Source organism: Balaenoptera borealis (genome assembly GCF_965194805.1).
Source record: "Balaenoptera borealis genome assembly, chromosome: 1".
NCBI classification, from domain to species: domain Eukaryota; kingdom Metazoa; phylum Chordata; class Mammalia; order Artiodactyla; family Balaenopteridae; genus Balaenoptera; species Balaenoptera borealis.
The window spans coordinates 96,630,902-96,649,555 of record NC_138860.1 but is presented as its reverse complement, the minus strand read 5'-3'; the positions used below and the strand labels follow the sequence as shown (position 1 = coordinate 96,649,555).

Here is an 18,654-nt window from a genome sequence, read left to right as displayed (position 1 = left end):
TCTCTAAATCTCGCGAGAATTGCTTCTACAATTCCTTTCCGCTTTCCAGCGAGCGACCTCTTGCCGCAGGCTCTCAATGCTCTGCGCTTCTTATCGCCAAAAAAAAAAAAAAAAAATTCGACCGGAAGTTGATGGAAAAGGGCACGATGTTCTCTTCTCGCGAGACTTGTGAGCGACCATCTTGTTTCTGCCCCTGACAGAGTCTCCTGTAGCGGTCACTGGGGCGCGAAGACTGTTGTGTGGACGCTGCCTGACAATGCTGTCCCGGGTGGTACTTTCTGCCGCCACCGCAGCAGGTGAGAGGTACAGACCCTGGTCCGGGCTAGCAGAGTGATTGCAAACCAGCGCGTCTAGGGTTACTTGGAGCGGGTGGGAGGAAAGGGGGTGAAAGGCGCGGCGAGATTTGGGCCTGAGTGGAAAGTTGATTAGTGCCGCTCAGAAGGAGAGTGTGGGGTCTCGGGGGATAAGAATGGGGGACGCATGGCCTTAGTGATTGGGCTCCGCGGGGACCGAGGAAGGGGCAAACCAGATTTCACCGTGACCTTGCTAACCTGTGCCTTGTGTATTTGTAGCTCCCTCTCTGAAGAACGCAGCCCTCCTCGGTCCAGGGTAAGTGTAAGGGGTGTAATACTCCCTCTTGTCTTTGTTTTATCACCTATTTCACTTCTGGGTAATCTGCTCTTAGCTTTAGGCCGGTAATTACCTTTCTTTAGGTTATTTTGGAACGCTTCCAGTCTCATTCAAACATGTGTGCTCCTGTAACTGCCTGAAACACCGTTGTGTCACCTAATAGCAAAGGTTAAGAGAACAAGTGATATGTTCTTACTAAACTAGAAACTGGTTTTGGTGTCCCCTAAGCCCCGCCCTTCTCCCTTGTGACCTTCAGCTAGGCACAGCTGCGGCAGCCCTAGTCAGGGTTACTAGATTGCATACCCTAGGACAAGTTTTGTTAAATAAAACAATGAAGCATCTTGTTTTTAATCTGTCTCCCAGATTCCAACTTTTACTGTCAGGTCAGAGAAATTATTCGTCGTTTCAGTAAATATTTATCTTGCCACCCACATAACCGAAGATACAAAAATGAGTAAGGTTAAGTACCTGCCTTCGTGGACCTCACGCACAGTCTACCAGAGGAGGCAGCTGTAAAGTAGTGGTTTACAGTGAGGAGGATTCCAAAGCTGAAAGAGGGTACACCGGGCTCCTCCACTTACAAGCTGTGGGACCTTAATTTCCCCGTCTGCAAAATAGAGAGAATAGTACATTATGGATTGTGAAAATTAAGGGAGTTAATTCCTGGGAACTCTAAAAACAGTGCTTGGTACATAGTATGTGCTTAGTAAATATTAGAAGGTGTTACTGATATTTCATAAAACATGTCAGTTTTCTTTGGGATTTCTCTTTTTACTTCCAGACTTAGTCCTAAATCTTGCAAAATTTGATAGCAATCCTGTGGCTTGAAAAAGTGGCTTTGGTTTATCTGTAATTTTTGTGTAAGCAATAAAGTGAGGCTATAATTGGCTGCTTCCAACTTCTCAGAGAAGAAAGATTCCATATAGACAAGTAAACAAATAATTGTAATATAGGTAATAAATACATATACAAAATGCAAGGAACATCCTTGATTTCTCTTTCACATTTCATGTCTAATACATCAGTAAGGCTCTTTCTTCAGATTATATCCAAACTCTGACCACTTCTTTCACTACCACTACTACTGGAGTGTGAACCACCATCACGTTTCACCTAGACTATTTCAGTTGTCTCCTAACTAGTCTCCTTGAATCTATATTCCTGTCCCATTACAGGCCATCCTCACAGTAGCCATAGGGATTATGTCAGTACCCCCACCCTTCCCCTGCAAAGCCCTCTAGAGGTGCCCATCCCACTTGAAATAAAATCCAAACTTACGATAACACAGAAAGTTCAACATGAGTTGACCCCATCCTACCTCTTGATTTACCTTCTTACCTTCTCTTTTTAGCTCATTCTCTAGCCTTACTGGCCTTCTTGCTATTCCTCTGAAAACTGCCAAGCTTATTGTTGCCTCAGGATCTTTGTACTTGCTCTTCTCTCTTTTCCCCAGGTCATTGGCTCAAATGTCATCTGATCTACCGAAAAAGGCTTTCCCCCACTCCATTGCTCCTTAGCCCCTTCCTTCACCTATTTTTCTTCGTGGAACTTAAAACTGTCTGAAATTGTGTATTGTGAATTGTGTATACACTCACACTTCCCAAACCCCCACTAGAATGTCAGAGGCTGGGACTTTGTCTGCTTATTGTTATACTCCCGGTGCCTGATATAAGTAGAAAGTCAGTAAATGTTTTGTTGAGTGACTAATTGTCAACCCAAGATTGGAAGGCCTTTATAGAGGATATACTCAAGATGTTCTGAAGGCTGGTTGGTCTTGGCAGTCATTAAGTGAAAGGTACACCAGGCAGAAGGAGCAGCATGAGGTATGGATTTTTTTTTTTTTTTTTTTTTTTTTGGTTTTTGAAAGCAGTAAGTAGTTCCATATGGCTGGAGAGTAGGAGAATGAAGGAAGATGAGGACATAAAATTTCACAGGTGCTGAATCACGTAAGCTGAATTAAGTAGTTTGTTTTCTGTGGGCAGGAGAGAGCCTGTTGAAGAGTTTTAAAGTCAAATTTGCATTTTAGAAACTTTCAAAGCAGCAGGGAGGGGCCTAGGTTCAAGGGGTATTTGAGGAGAAGCCAAGAGAACAGATTTTGGGTTGCTTACTTGTTTAGGCAGGAGTAGATGAGGGCTTGAACTGAGACAGCCAGTTAAGGAGAGGATTTGTGTTCACCTAAAGCAAGTTCTTTAGTGCTCTGATTTAAGTCAGTGGTTCTCAACCTGGGGCAGTTTTGCCCTCTGAGGGACTTTTGGCAATGTCTGGAGACATTTTCGGTTGTCACCACTGGGTAGGAGGGGGGCTGCTACTGGCATCTGGTGTACAAAGGCCACAGGGATACTTCTAATTACTCTTAAGTGCACAGAACAGCCTTCCACAACAAAGAGTTGTCAATAGTTCAAAATGTCAATAGTGCTGAGGTTTAGAAACCCTGATTAAAATGAAAGAATCTTGAGCATGATTCTCAGATTTCAAAATTTGGTGAGGTAACTCAATATATTGGGAAGCAGAAATAATATTCAAAAGACAAGCAGTGAACAATAATCAATGAAATAATGTAAACTCTTACATTGCAAGGAGATAAGAGAGAGGGGAGGTGAGGGACAAAGACATACTGAGAATTTGAAGGAGATTTAGCTTGGCAGCAGATACGAAAAGGCTAGAGGATTTTATTTCATCAGAATCCTATGTACCAGTATGCTGTAACTGCTACAAATGCAATCTTAGGCTACTTTAAAGACAAGAACAGTTCGCAAATCCATGATAATAGTACAGTGGTTCAAGCCCAATAATGACAATAGCAAGTTCTCAATATGTATTGATATTTGTAGGATGAATGAATTAGTCAAGCTGTATTTCAGTTCAGTATTATGTTCAGTTCTGTATACTTCATTTTTGTAAACAAAACCAGTTTGCTGCTTGTGGACAGTCAGGATTGTGAAGGAACTGAGATGTTTAACCCAGATACATGAGTGTTATCTTACATCGAAAAATAATATTAGAACCAATGGATAGGGGTTTCAAGGATGTATGTAGCAGTTCAATTCAAAGGGTGAACATAGTTAGAGCTATGCAACACTGAAAAAACATGTTTCACTTAGTGGTTATTTAGCACCCCGATACAGAGAATGTTCAAAAAGGTCAAAGTTCTTGCCATCAGGGAGCTCACAACACAGTGGACATGTAATAGCTAACCACTTACATAAAACTTTACCATATGCCAAGCACCATTCTATATACTTTACATTTATTAACTCAGTTAATCCTCACAACAACCCTCTAAGGTCATATTCTTTGTTCCCACTTTACTTTAGAGAAATCAGAGACTACAAAAGCGTAAATTAAAATTTGAATCCAGATAGTCTGGATGGAGAGTCTATGTTCTTACATAATTCATTGTTAGTAATAGACATATAAAGTCCTAGACAGATGACACGTGAGACTTAACAGAAGGGATTCTAGTATTGGGTAGAAGGTTACATACAGCCTTAAGTAAGTTGTTTCCCCTTATTACACAGCTAATTATGGGACCCTAACCTTCCTGTTCTTGGTCTGTTCTGTTCCCATTGTTAGGACAGTGGGAAACAGCCTCAATCCTCATCCCTATTTGCTCTTTTCTACAGTTGTTCATACATTGTGTTCTCTTTAAAGAATAGGCCTTAAATTTGTGTAATTCCTACCTGTAGGGTATTGCAGGCAACAAGGATCTTTCACAAAGGGCAGCCAAGTCTTGCCCCTGTACCACCTCTTCCTGAATATGGAGGAAAAGTTCGTTTTGGGCTGATCCCTGAGGAATTTTTCCAGTTCCTTTATCCTAAAACCGGTGTAACAGGTGAGCATTTGCCCAATGTTTGATAGTATGTTTAGATGGTATGGTTTATGTTAATCTAGCCTTTTAGTGGCCTCTTACCTCTTCCACACGTACCAGAAAAATCAAGTCAGCTGGTTTTAAAACTAAAGTGTGGAAGTGATTCAATATAAGAATTGATTTGGTTGCTTTAACTTGTCTTTGGAATAAATTTGTTTGGGATTTTAACTTGATTTTGTACCATTGTCTCCATTTCTTGTTACACCAAATTTATTGACTGCCTGCTCTATGCTAGACACTGTTCTAGGCATACGGTGGTGAACTAAAGTGCCTGCCATCATGAAACATACATTCTTTTGTAGGATAGACAATAAGGAAATGAGTAACTGGGGAATTCTCTGGCGGTCCAGTGGTTAGGACTCGGTGCTTTCACTGCAGGGGCCCGGCTTCCATCCCTGGTCAAGGAACTAAGATCCTGCAAGCCGCACAGAGCGGCCAAAAAAAGAAAAATTGAGTAACTGTATAATACACTTTCAGGTAATGATAGAAAGAGCTATGGATTAAAATAAAGCCAGGTAAGGCAATAGAGACTATGTGTTGTATGTATAATTATGAAAAAAAGAGCTGGACCATATTTATCAGTTTTTTTTTTTCCTTTTAAAAAGGCATAGGAAAAAAAAAAGGCATAGGGACTTCCCTGGTGGTGTAGTGGTTAAGAATCCACCTGCCAGTGCAGGGGACACGGGTTTGAGCCCTGGTCCGGGAAGATCCCACATGCCACGGAGCAACTAAGCCCGTGCACCACAACTACTGAGCCTGTGCTCTAGAGCCTGCGAGCCACAGCTACTGAAGTCCGCGCACCTAGAGCCCCTGCTCCGCAACAAGAGAAGCCACTGCAGTGAGAAGCCTGCGTGCCGCAACTAGAGAAAGCCCACGCACAGCAATGAAGACCCAACACAGCCAAATAAATAAATAAATAAATTATTTTATTTAAAATAAATAAATAAAAAGGCATAAACTGTACTGAAACCTTACATTTTTATAATACGATATGCTTTCACTTTATTTAATCCATACAACAGTTCTATGAAGACTTTTTTTTTTTAATAAATTTATTTATTTATTTTTGGCTGCATTGGGTCTTCGTTACTGCGTACGGGCTTTCTCTAGTTGCGGTGAGCGGGGGCTACTCCTGGCTGCGGTGCGCCAGCTTCTCACTGCGACGGCTTCTCTTGTTGCAGAGCGTGGGCTCTAGGCACACAGGCTCAGTAATTGTGGCTCGCGGGCTTTAGAGCACAGGCTCAGTAGTTGTGGCGCATGGGCTTAGTTGCTCCACGGCATGTGGGATCTTCCCAGACCAGGGCTCGAACCAGTGTCCCCTTCATTGGCAGGCGGATTCTCAACCACTATGCCACCAGGGAAGCCCTATGAAGACATTTTTATTACCCAGAACTATAAAACAAAGAATTTACGGAGATTTATTCTCTCTTTAGTGACTGAGTTGGACTTAAACACAGGTTCTACAGTTAAGTTTAGTGTTCTTTCTGCTACACGCACTGCCTCTCTTGCTGTACCCAAGTATTGCTATGACCATGAAACACTGACAACCAAAGATTTTTTTTTTAATCTCTCCAGGGAGTGGCCTAAGATAGCATTTTTGTAACTAAAATTGCAAGAAACATTAATTTCCTCAGACCTCCATAGCTGATAAAAATGCTACATATGATAGGCCTTTCTTATAAATTCACATTTAAAATTTATACATTGAAGGCAAATTTTTAAAAAAATAAACTGTTGAAACTTTGGGAAACTGGGTAAAATATATTTGAGAATGTAACCCTTTTATTCTCATAGTACATCCTAACATCTTTTGGTACCTGTATTGCTCAAAAACACAGTAAACTGCTTCCCCAAAGACCTGCTTTGACCTTACCTAGCATCTAGTAGTCATAGAGGAAAATCCTAAAGAAATGTACCGTATGGTTTGTGTCCTTTCAGAATTCATGGCCTGGTTAAAGAAAAAGGTGGCTATATTTGAAGCATTATAATAAGACGCTACAGGAATTGAGAATCCTGTTATTTAGTTCTTTTACATACATGCTGCTTCATAGTTGTATCTGTTTTGTTTGCTTATTTCCAGTGGCAGGTTCCTATTCAGTAAATAGGCAAGAGTGGATAAATTTTATTCTGACCAATGTCCCCACTCAATAAATAGTATATTTTGCTGCACAAATTACTTCTGGTAGTAACCTGACATCTTTATAAAATACTTCCTGTTTGTTGAGCAATTGTACCAGACACTTAATATACATTATTTCTCAATTTCGTCAACCCTATGAAGAAGGTACTATTCCCATTTTACAGTTAAGGAAACTAAGCTCAGAGTTCATCTATATTGCTCAGTGTTTTATAAGTTGCAGAGTCAGATTTCCATGGGTCCAGATCCTTGTTCTTGCAACGCTACCATACTGGTTCTCACCTAGTGTTCCGTCTTTGAATCTGATTATTTAAAGTCATTATTAACTTTGCCTTCAACTAATTAAATGTGGAAGTATCTCTGTCTTCCCCTTTTAGACATAGCATATCCATCATAAAATAACTTTTTCTTCTTTTAGGACCCTACGTGCTCGGAACTGGGCTTATCTTATATTTACTCTCCAAAGAAATATATGTGATAACTGCAGAGACCTTCTCTGCCATTTCAACAATAGGGGTGCTTATCTATGTAATTAAAAAATATGGTGCCTCTATTGGGGAATTTGCTGATAAACTCAATGAGGTAAGAACCATAAACCTTATTTCCCATTTTAGACCATAGTAGTCGTGTCAAAGCCATCAAGTGATGTTTTTGGTACGAATGATAGGGGCAGAGCATATAGAAATGAATCTAATTATAATGATTTCAATTATAAGTGTTAATGTTATTACTAACTTGAGATCAAGTTTTAAAAATCTACCAAACTTTCTCCAGCTTTTCCATAGTTTTGTTCATTCAACAAGATACTGCATAGCTATTTTGGGCAACTCTTTTTAAGGATTTGTGTACTCCCTATTGTGTGGGTGTTTTCACAAATGAGGGGTATGACTTCGAAGAAGCATAAAATGAATCTTTTTTATTACCCTTGGTACTTTCACTGATCTTTGTTGTAAATATCATAATTGCAGCAAAAAATTGCCGAACTGGAAGAAGTGAAACAGGCTACCATCAAACAAATCCAAGATGCAATTGATCTGGAGAAGTCACAGCAGGCACTGGTTCAAAAGCGCCATTACCTTTTTGATGTCCAGAGGGTAGGTTTCAGAACTTTCTAAGGCAAGTGAAGTTACTCATTTGTGTGCATTTAACACAAAAAATTAGAATCTTATGAGGAATAGTTGGATAGGTTGAGCATATTTTGTTTAGAAAAGAGAATATTTGGTTGGGGGTCTAAATAGCAGTTACAGCTATTAACTGTTCAGTGGACCTATCAAGTAGAAAAATAACTAGAATTATTACTCTAAAACTAGAAAGAGTAAAAAGTATAAAAGGACACATTTTGAATCCACACAGAGGGAAAATAATTCATTAAGTTATAGCGGATTAAAAAATGGCATTCACTGTAAAATACAGTAGGTGAAATACATGCTGTGCATTTCATACGTGCTCGCTATAAGAAAGTCTTACTTAACATACTTGCTATAAGAAAACCTGATACCTTACATTCCAAATTCACAAAGCAGATTCAGATGGCAGGAGAGCTTTTTACCGTGATCAAAGCATAATTAGATTCTAAAATATTTAGTTTCTAAAACAACTTAAGGAACGTGCTCAAGCATTTTGTTGTTATTTACTTTGAGCCCAGTACTTTATGCCTGATATTTAAAGTGAGATGTCCTTATATTGAAATTTTATGTATAGAAACACCTATGAAATGAAAAATTAGGTGCTAAGGTAAAATAAGTATCTGAAATATTAAGGGTCTGGGCCAGTATTTCCTAGTGTAGTCTTGGTACCATGTGCATCAGTCATCTTTGATGCAAATTTTTGGACCCATTCCAAGACCTATGGGATTAGAACCTCTGTTAGGAGCTATCCAAGAGTCTATAGTTTTTTAAATAGGATCCTGAAAGATTCTTAAGCACATAAATGTTTGAAATCCTCAGAAATTTTTAAAATATCTTTCTGTGCAGATTTAGGTTACAATCTAAATGCTTCCTGCCTCATAGAAACTATGTATGCACAAACAAAATCTGGCTTTTGAAGATGTAGCTTTTTTATAAGATTCAAATGATAGTCATTAAAATTTTTATTTATTTATGAAATATTTATTTAATAGGTATATTTTATGTGTGGACACTGGTCAAGACAAGGTGCTGGGAATACAGCAGAGAGCAAAACAAAGTCTGCCTTCCTGGGGTCTCTTTCCTAGCCAGGGGTTGAGAGAAGGACAGGAGAAAAATAATTAAGCATATGTGAATGTCAACTGGTGTGAAGTACATGTAGAATAATGAACTTATGTTAAAGGAAAAGAGATTTTAGAAGGAGGGAGTTACTATTTTTATTGGGCAGTCTAGAAAGGCTTCTAATGTGATATTTGAAGAGAGAGCTGTCAAAGTGATGGTGCAGGCTGTGTGGATTTCTGAGGAAATAGTATTCCAGGCAGAGGGAAGAACAATTGCAAGGGCCCTAATCCTGGAAGCCTGCTTGGTGTAGACAAGGAAAAGTAAGGAAGCCACTGTAGCTGAAGTGGAATGGCTGAGAAGGAAGGTAAAAGGAAGCAAGGCAGAGAGTGGCCAAGGGCTAGATCATGTAAAGTCTTACAGGCTTCTGTGAGAACTTTGACTTGTACTCAGAATGAGAGAGAAAGTCATTGAATCTTTTAGGCAGAGGAGTGATACAATCTCACTCGTGTTTTGAAGGGTGACTCTGATTGCCTTGTTGAAAGTAGCCTTCAATCTTGTATGCACTGGTTTGAAATGCCAATGAGTTAGCCAAATAGAGTTGTTAGGTAAACCATTTGATATATGAGTCTGGAATCACTGGGGAGAATTCCAGACTGGAGATGAGGGAATCATGAGCTTACAAGAGGCACAGCTGTAAGACTGGAACATGAAGGAAAATAACTGAGGGAAACAAGGATTATTTTAATTTGTAGTTGCCCTACTTATGGTCAAGTAGTAAGGGTCTAAGAATTTGGCATAGGATTTAGCAACATGGAGGTTGGTGACCTTGGTAAGGGCTATTTGAGTAAGTTGAAGGAAAAAAAATGGAAGAAAAGAAATTGGAGTCTGAGTATAGACCACTGTCAAAACTGTGAAGGAGTTTTACTGTATTGGGCAAAGAAATTACTCAGTAGTTCAGAAGGTAGGATGTGGTAATCAAGAGAGATTTTTTAAAAGATGGAAAGTATAATTACATGTTAGCATCTGATAGAAGTTAGTAGAGAGAGAAAAATTGATGCAAGAAAGGGGTGGGAGTAGGGAGGAATTTGCTGGAGCAATGTCCTTCAGTAGGCCAGAGAGTTTAGAATACACAGGTGGAAGGGTTGCCTTCAAGAGCAGAGACAGTTCAGCCATAGTTAAAGAAAGGAAGGCAAAGTATGTGAGTATGGGTCCAGGTAGATTGGTTTATATGGTGGTAGAAGTTTGTGAAGTTCTTTGTTTCCTTTTTCTCAGTGAAATAGGAAGGTAGGTCATTTGTTGAAAAGGAAAGTAGTCAAGGAGATATACTAGAGATTTCAGGAGAGTGAATGGAGTAAAAAAAAAAAAAAAAAAAATGTACCTAGGAGTATTAAGGGCCTACTTGAGATTAATATTTCAAGGCTTTATATAAAACAGGAAGACCTATAAGGATTTTCATTACAGACTAGAAGATGACAATATACCTGTCACCATTACTAATTCAGTGTTATTCTGGCAGTAGTAGCTGGTATTAAGAGAAAGAAATAAGAGGTATAAAAATTAGAAAACATAAAGTTATCCTTACTTATAGATTACCTGATTATATACCTAGGAAACCTGAGAGAATCAACATAACTCTTAAAACCATAAGCAAATTCAGTAAGGTATCTGGGTACAAAATTAATATCTAATAAACAAAATCAGTAGCCTTCTATATACAAATATCAGTCAGAAAATATACGAGAAGAAGATAAACCATTTAGGAAGAGATGCCTAGGAGTAAACTTAACTAGAAATGTACAGTCTTTTTACTTTGAAAAATGTGAAATGCTTGTGAGGTATAAGGTTCTAAGAACCTAGACTCAATAGTATAAGGATATCAAATTCTCCCTACTTTAATCTCTAAATTTTACACATTCCTAGAAAGAAAATACTAATAGACCAGGGGTAGGGGTTGTTGGGACTTGAACAAATTGATTATTACTAGAAAAAGTAAAAAATATTCAGGAGTATTCTGAAAAAGAGAAATAATGAACAGCCCTACCAAATATTAAAGCTCAAAATTATAAAGGAACTTTAAATAGCTTGGCACACTACATGAATAGAAAGTCAGATTGGCACAGCACTTGAGAGAGAGGGTCTAGAGATAGACCTAAACGCATAAGGTAGTTTACATCGGTGGCATTTTCATCTTAGAGGGGGAAAGACAGACGGGTATCTTTGTAGATACAGAGTTGTTTTCCTACTTTTTGCCTTATACCAAAACGAATTTCAGATGAATTAAAGATCTTTAGATAAGAAATGAGACCATAAAAGTAGAAAAAGAGAACATGAAAAACAGTACAGTACCCTTGGAGTGGCAAAGCCTTTCTAATAAAGACAACAAAATGCAGAAACTTGTGTGGTGACGTATGTTAACTAGACCCATTGTGGTGATCATTTCACAATATATACAAATACCGAATCATTGTGTTTGTATACCTGAAATTAATGTAATATTGTATGTCAGTTATACTTCAATTTTTAAAAATCCAGGAAAAATTTAAGAGGAAATTTACATTTAAAAATGTAAGAGGAAAAATTAAGTTGATCTCATTAAAAATTTTTTAAGTTTTACATGTAGAAATTACCATAAAGCTAAGAGACAAACTAGGAAGAATACATGCATTCCATGTGACACAAAAGGGTAGTTACCTTAGGATAGACCAGCATCTCAGTAGAAAACTAGGTGTAGGACATGAACAATTTATAAAGATATAAGTAAATGTAAATGACTTCTGAACATGTAAATTTTCTCCTTAGATAATGACAATTAAAACTGGTATTTTTTTCTGCTTATCAGAATAGTGGAGAGTAAAATGTTTTATAAACACCATTGGTCAGGGTTTAGAGTAACAAGCATTTGTGTTGCTGGTGAGAGCATGAAGCAGTACAACTTTTCTGTGGAATTGGACAGCGTTAATCACAAGTTAAAATGGATCTTTAAGAGCATGGGCTTTGTAGCCTGACTCCTTGTAGTCAGGTCTTGACTTCACAGTTCATTAGCTCTATAACCTTGGACAAATTCTTTAGCATCTGCCTCAGTTTCTTCCTCACTGTAAAATGAATATAATAATAGCAACTATCCCATGGTGTGATTTTAAGATTTAATTGAATTGACACACAGTGTTTATTTAGAACATAGTAGGTACTCAACAGTTATTAGCTATTTGACCCAGCAAGTATTCACACATAAGTGCAAAGACATATACAATATACGCAACAGCATTATTTGTTAAAGAGTTAGAAGCAACCTAATCTATTAATAGAGCTTAAGTAAATTATGGATTATGAGACACCAAAATAGTAGAATCCAATGTAACTTTTAAAATTAAGGTGGGTCTTTGTGTCGTAATCAGTAAAAGTGATGTTCATTTGTGCACATATACCTGTGTTTTGTTTATTAAATATTTCTGGGAGAGAATACAAGAAATAGAGGAAGATGGTAGCCTATGGAGGGGCTGGAAGAGACTAATTTTTTACTGTATATACTTTTTTTTTAAAGTGTTTATTTATTTATGGCTGTGTTGGGTCTTCGTTTCTGTGCAAGGGCTTTCTCTAGCAAGCAGGGGCCACTCTTCATCGCCGTGCGCGGGCCTCTCACTATCGTGGCCTCTCTTGTTGCGGAGCACAGGCTCCAGACGCGCAGGCTCAGTAATTGTGGCTCACGGGCCCAGCTGCTCCGCGGCACATGGGATCTTCCCAGACCAGGGCTCAAACCCGTGTCCCCTGCATTGGCAGGCAGACTCTCAACCACTGCGCCACCAGGGAAGCCCTGTATATACTTTTAAATATATTTTTACTATATGCTGTTAGAATCTTTCTACCACATGCATGTGTTACCTATTCATATTAAACAAATGAATTTTGCATAAAATACAGGTAATGATGGGTATTCTAATGGGCAGAATCCTCAGAATGGAAGTGATCCTTTAAGTATGCAAACAATTTTCGTCACTTCTTAATTTTGCTTCAGAATAACATTGCCATGGCCTTGGAAGTTAGTTACCGGGAACGGCTGCATAGAGTATACAAGGAGGTGAAGAATCGCCTGGACTATCACATCTCTGTGCAGAATATGATGCGTCAAAAGGAACAAGAGCACATGATAAACTGGGTGGAGAAGAACGTGGTACAGAGCATCTCTGCGCAGCAGGTACATGATGTTTTGAAGCTTCTGGAGTTGTATTGATATCTCTGATAGGACAGAAATAGCTGGTAAGGAGTCTTTAGCCTAGAGACATTGGGGTGGTCCTGGTTCATTTTTCTGGTTAGTGGTAACCTAGAAGATGCTGTACAACTGCCTTGGTAGGTTGCCTCCTTCCTCAAAGTTTGGCTACCAAAGGGTCTCTCACCTCATGGATCAAAAAGAGTGGAAAGATTGTTGAGAACACTCGTTGAACAGACGTATGTCCAAGTTCCAACATTTGGGAAATAGTAAGCAACATATTTCATTTCTCTGTAAAACAGAGGCTGGACAAGTCTACTTCTTAGCCTCTTCCATTTTCTGAATAATTCCATGGTTTCTATTCCATGCCATTTCCTCTTCCCAGCCACTTAATTCATTGGTCTTGAACAGAAATGTTTTCTGTTTTTTACCTAAATGTGATTTCCTTTTTAAATTTTATGTTCTTTATTTACTTTTGACTTGATTTCTTCTTTCCTAGATATATAGTATACTTAGGCATTTCTGGTCATTTTCTGCATAACCATGCAGGACTAGAAAAACAGGGTCTGTCAACATTTAATGAATTGGGTTTTTTAAAATAAACTGTCTTTTACATAAAAGTGACATACTTATTTAAGAAACTTGAAAAGACTAAAGTATACAAAAGAGACTAAAAGTTATTTTTATTCTTTCTTAACATTTCTGTATTACTAATGTTTGTTAGGTTGGTCTTTTTCAAGCAGCTGTTAGCTGTAAAACCTAACATCAGTGGCACATGGTTACAAGAGTATCTAGCTTCAACTTCTGAACAGGTTTCACTCATAAAAGCTATGAGCCAGGGGACTTTAAATTCCCTGCATTTGCTTAAAATAAATTTTGCATCTCCCCTATGTTAAATAATTAAATAATTTTTAGTAGTCTATCATATTAAGCCAGTAATCCATCTTGAGATTCTGAGGAATCTCTTATAGGAGGTATCCTTTAGAATTACAGTGTTTATACCCTTCCAATATTTGAAAAGGTCTAACCAGCTTTCTCTTTCCTTATCACAGGAGAAGGAGACAATTGCCAAGTGCATTGCAGATCTAAAGCTGCTTGCAAAGAAGGCTCAAGCACAGCCAGCTCTGTAAATGCATCTGTCCCAATTGAGACAGCTAGAAACAGTTGACTGACTAAATGGAAACTAGTCTTTGTGACAAAATCTTTCTGTATTGCTCTCTACTGAAGTTAGTTTCCCTTTCCTAAAAATGAAAAGTTTGAGTTTCATATAATGAGAGAATTAAAACAATCTATTGGCCAGTAAGATGTTTCTCTCATCCTTCTTGCTCTGCATTTTGAGTTGTTCCATGATCACTTTTGAATAAGCAGTTTGCTTTGAATAAAATTTGGTACCTGACTAAAAATTGTCAAGTTATAGTTTAAATTTGAATTAATTCAACCATCTTACAATAAAGTGACGGTTGAAACAAAGTTTTTCAAGATGCATAATTTTCTGAAATGTTATTTCAACATTTATTATATGGGTAAAAATTATGGGTCATTGAGCTGATAATATTGTTTATAAAACTATTGGTGGTAAGCTATTTCTTGCTGACAGGTTATGGGAAATTTAAAACTTTTCAGTATTCTTAAAATAACTAAAGGAAATCTTGTATATCAAATTATATCATTGACTTTATTTTCATTTTAGTAGTATGTCAACAGAAAATATTATGGACTCAATGTGTCATAAAATCACTCTGAAGAATCCAGCAGATAAGTTAGAAAATTCTGCCCTTCCATTGGTTTGTCTATATTTAATTCTCCCATATTTGTATAAGGATTTACTTGTAAACAAATGGATAACTTACATAATAGTTATGGAACTATAGGAACTAATAGGAAATACTTGAAAATACGTACCATATGGATAATTGCCATTTTCATTGACTTCCTAAGGTTTTAATTATATAACAATCATTTAAGTCAGTATTTATTTATTTATTGATGGCTAATGTATTCATCTTATATAGAAATCAGACTGATATCATTATTAAGATGTTACCTAAAGGAGATTTTGATAGGGTCAGCAGAGGTGTTCCAGATTATTCATTAAACAAAGAATTGCTGTGCTGAGCACAATCCTGCCCTGGTCATACAGAGATAAAAAGTTCCTACCTCAGGGAGTTAAATATCTACTGGAAGGGCAGTAAGACTATGTGATACAGCACAGATTTTAGGTGTTTTGAGAGTGTAATGACAAGCACCATTTTAGGTAGTCTCAGTAACCTCATCATTTTCCTTGTGTATAACTATCAGTCAGCATTCAGTCAGAGAAGCAGAACTACTAGGATATATGTTTAAAGGTAAGGGATTTGACTTTATGCTGTCGTGGGAGCTGGTTAAGCAATCTCTGTAAGCTCTTAATCTTTGTTTCTGATGAAGGAACTTGACGTGCATGGAGCAGACATTTAAGAAGGGAAGATGGATGTGAAGTGGGAGGGGATAGGAACAAGTGGAAATCACAAGCACAGACTGAAACCCTTGTCAATTTGTATTACCTCAGATCTTCGTATGATTGTTCTGCAAAACCCCAGGCCTTTCCTCACACACCTGGTCCAAAGGTTAGAAAAGCTGAAGGATGACCCAGGGAAGGGTTGGGAAGTTATAGGCCCAACTGCAATTGGTGAGTCAAGAGATTAGCACCAGTATGTATAAGCCACAAAGTTGCTTCTTTGCATTCGCAAAGGCAGCTAGGCTAGGCATGAGGCTGTCGAGGTCCTCTGGCCAGTCACTTCAGAATGAGAACAGTTTCATCTGGGTCTCCTCATAAGGCTACCAGATCCAAGCAGAGACTGACAGTGTGCCCCATAGTCCCCAGAACCAGGGAGCCGGATGAATCACATCGTGTACTCACAGCAACACTTACAACATGCTGTGGATAGCCAACATGATGCTCTGCCACCTGGACATGACTGCTGCAGCCAGCTGTAGAGCATATGCTGCTCCTTTTGGACAAGGATGTGCTGGAGGAGTTTGTTTACCTGTGCCCAAGGAGCATGGTATCACAACCCAAAGGGAAGCCAGTCAGGAATGAGAAGGAGGTAATAAGCTGAGCAGGTTTCCTAGAGACAAAACTCCACAGACTACAGCCCCAAATCTCTACCTTCAGAATACCAGAAATTCATTTCTATGTGGTGGATGTGGTTTGGTATGTACAGATTGGCTGCATGGTAATTGGTTGTGCAGTCTCAAGAGTATCACAGTTATTTTTTAAATGTATGGTATGAAAAAGTTCAATTGATTTGAAGTATTTTTGTATTAGCAGAAGAAATGGATTACATTTGTCAATGATAAAAGGGAAATGTTGGATTCTTTACTTTTGTCATAAATTTTGTAATGACCATAAAAATTTCTAATCAATGATAACTAATAAGAATCTGTAGATCATTCCATCACGTGGTCAATTACCTAATTCACTGGTTATTCTTAGCATCATTCATGGTGGAATAACCAGATATCTTTCCTGATCTGCTGAAATACGAAGTAGACAGTATCACCTGTGATGTAATCTAGCCAGATGTATTTAACCTGAATCTCTCAGGACTTAAGATGTAAATTCCAGTTTCCAGGAAATGCAGGAGATAGAGGGACAATATAAATGACACCAGGGGAAGTAATTAAATTAGGGATTATGCTTCCATTTATTGGGTCATAGTGTTTTTCATTAAAATTTTTAATGTTTTCTGTTAAGATCCTGTACCTTTTTTTGTAAGATTTATTCTAAAGACTTTCTATTCTTTATTAAGATTATAAAACGTACCTGGCTTAAAAGTAAGTTTTCTGTTTGTTGGAGTGAGAAGATTAAGAGTCAGATTCCTGCAACTTTGTTGCTGAGGTTAAATGCAATTAAGATGCAAAATGCTGTAACATTTGCTTCCAGTAATGGTAGACTAGGTAATTCAGACCAACTCTCCTACTGAAGAAATTTTTCACATCTGGGTGAAATATAAAACGTATCTTAAAAATATTAAAGCACCGGATGGCCCTAGTGATTGTCATATTGAGTGAAGTAAGTCAGACAAAGACAAATATCATATGATATCGCTTATATGTGGAATCTAAAAAAATGGTACAAATGAACCTATTTACAAAACAGAAATAGAGTCACAGATGCAGAAAACAAACTTATGGTTACCCAGGGGGAAAGTGTGGGGGAGAGGGGGGGATAAATTGGGAGGTTGGGATTGACATACACACTACTATATATAAAATAGATAACTAATAAGAACCTACTATATAGCATGGGGAACTCTACTCAATACTTGTAATAGCCTATATGGGAAAAGAACCTAAAAAGAGTGGCTATATGTATATGTATAACTGATTCACTGCTGTACACCTGAAGCTAAAAACACTGTAAATCAACTATACTGCAATAAAAATTTAAAAAAAAAAAAAAAATCTCTGCCTAACCCAGAAGTTTTGTAATTTTAGCTCCTACAGGTAAGGATATGTTACATAATTTGTAGATGGTGTGAAATAAAGAGTTTAAGGCTTTTTTGTTTTTCATATGAATTCCCAATTGTTTCAGCACAGTCTACTAAAAAGATTTATCTCCCCCCCCCAAAAAAATAGAATAAAATAAAATAGATAACTAATAACATACTGTATAGCACAGGGAACTCTACTCACTTCTCCATAATGACCTATATGGGAATAGAATCTAAAAAAGAGTGGGTATATGTATATGTATAACTGATTCACTTTGCTGCACAGCAGAAACTAACAACATTGTAAATCATCTATACTCCAATAAAAATTAATTTAAAAAATATTAAAGCACCAAGAGATCATGAGAAATCATCAGATCAAGAACTGAGAGACAGTGGAAATTCAGACAGGTGAGGTTAGCCCTCAGGACCATTTTGGTCCTGGGAGCATTTGCCCATCTGAAAGAGATGGCTAAGACACTTAGTCATGTTTTTGGTCGCTTCACAGGGCTAGAGGAACAAAAGATGAGAGTCCAGGACCCATCAAGAATAGAGACCCTAGTAAACCACCACTGCCTACCACCACCACTACCATACACACAGTCATCTGCACTCTAGGAATGAAGATGAAGACAGAAATAACCAGCCCTTGGGAGTTCCCTGGTGGCCTAGTGGTTAGGACTCCGGGCTTTCACTGCTGTGGCCCGGGTTCAACCCCTGGTCGGGGAACTGAGATCCTACAAGCTGTGGGGCGTGGCCAAAAATAAATAGATTAAAAAATAACCAGTCCTTAATGAACAGTGTCCTGCTGTGAACAGATGACCCAGTAAAAACTCAAGCCCTGAACTTGGACTAAGGTTATCCCAGATTGCTGGTGCCCCCAGGTGGCTGGCAAAAGCAATAAAAGAAACCTTGTTTGGATGAAGATAACGTGATTCTAGACTTGCACTCCGATCATTACATTACGTTGTGTTAAGACTCCATCTTAGCAGGCTGGAGAGAGACTCTCCTGCTGGCCTTGAAGAATCAAACTGCCAGGTTGTGAACTGCCTGTGGACAGGACCACATGGCAGGGAACTGCAGGCAGCTTCAAGGACCTGAAGACAGACTCTAGCTGACAGCCAGGGCCCTCAGTTATACAGCCGCAAGAAAATTTA

The 18,654-nt window shown here is 38.2% G+C and overlaps 1 protein-coding gene and 1 long non-coding RNA gene across 2 annotated transcripts; both read left to right on the top strand.

Moving 5' to 3' along the window:
• Positions 1-152: 152 nt before the first annotated feature.
• Positions 153-16,757, top strand: ATP5PB (ATP synthase peripheral stalk-membrane subunit b). The gene is made up of 7 exons (XM_082380426.1): positions 153-296; positions 573-609; positions 4,317-4,462; positions 7,054-7,217; positions 7,604-7,729; positions 12,834-13,013; positions 14,078-16,757. Exons 1-7 carry the CDS (start codon positions 257-259, stop codon positions 14,153-14,155), a joined length of 771 nt encoding a protein of 256 aa, XP_082236552.1. The 5' UTR covers positions 153-256; the 3' UTR covers positions 14,156-16,757.
• LOC309623650 lies at positions 4,470-5,420 on the top strand. The gene is made up of 2 exons (XR_014241439.1): positions 4,470-4,975; positions 5,122-5,420. It is a non-coding gene; the product is annotated as an uncharacterized lncRNA (long non-coding RNA).
• Positions 16,758-18,654: the final 1,897 nt, after the last annotated feature.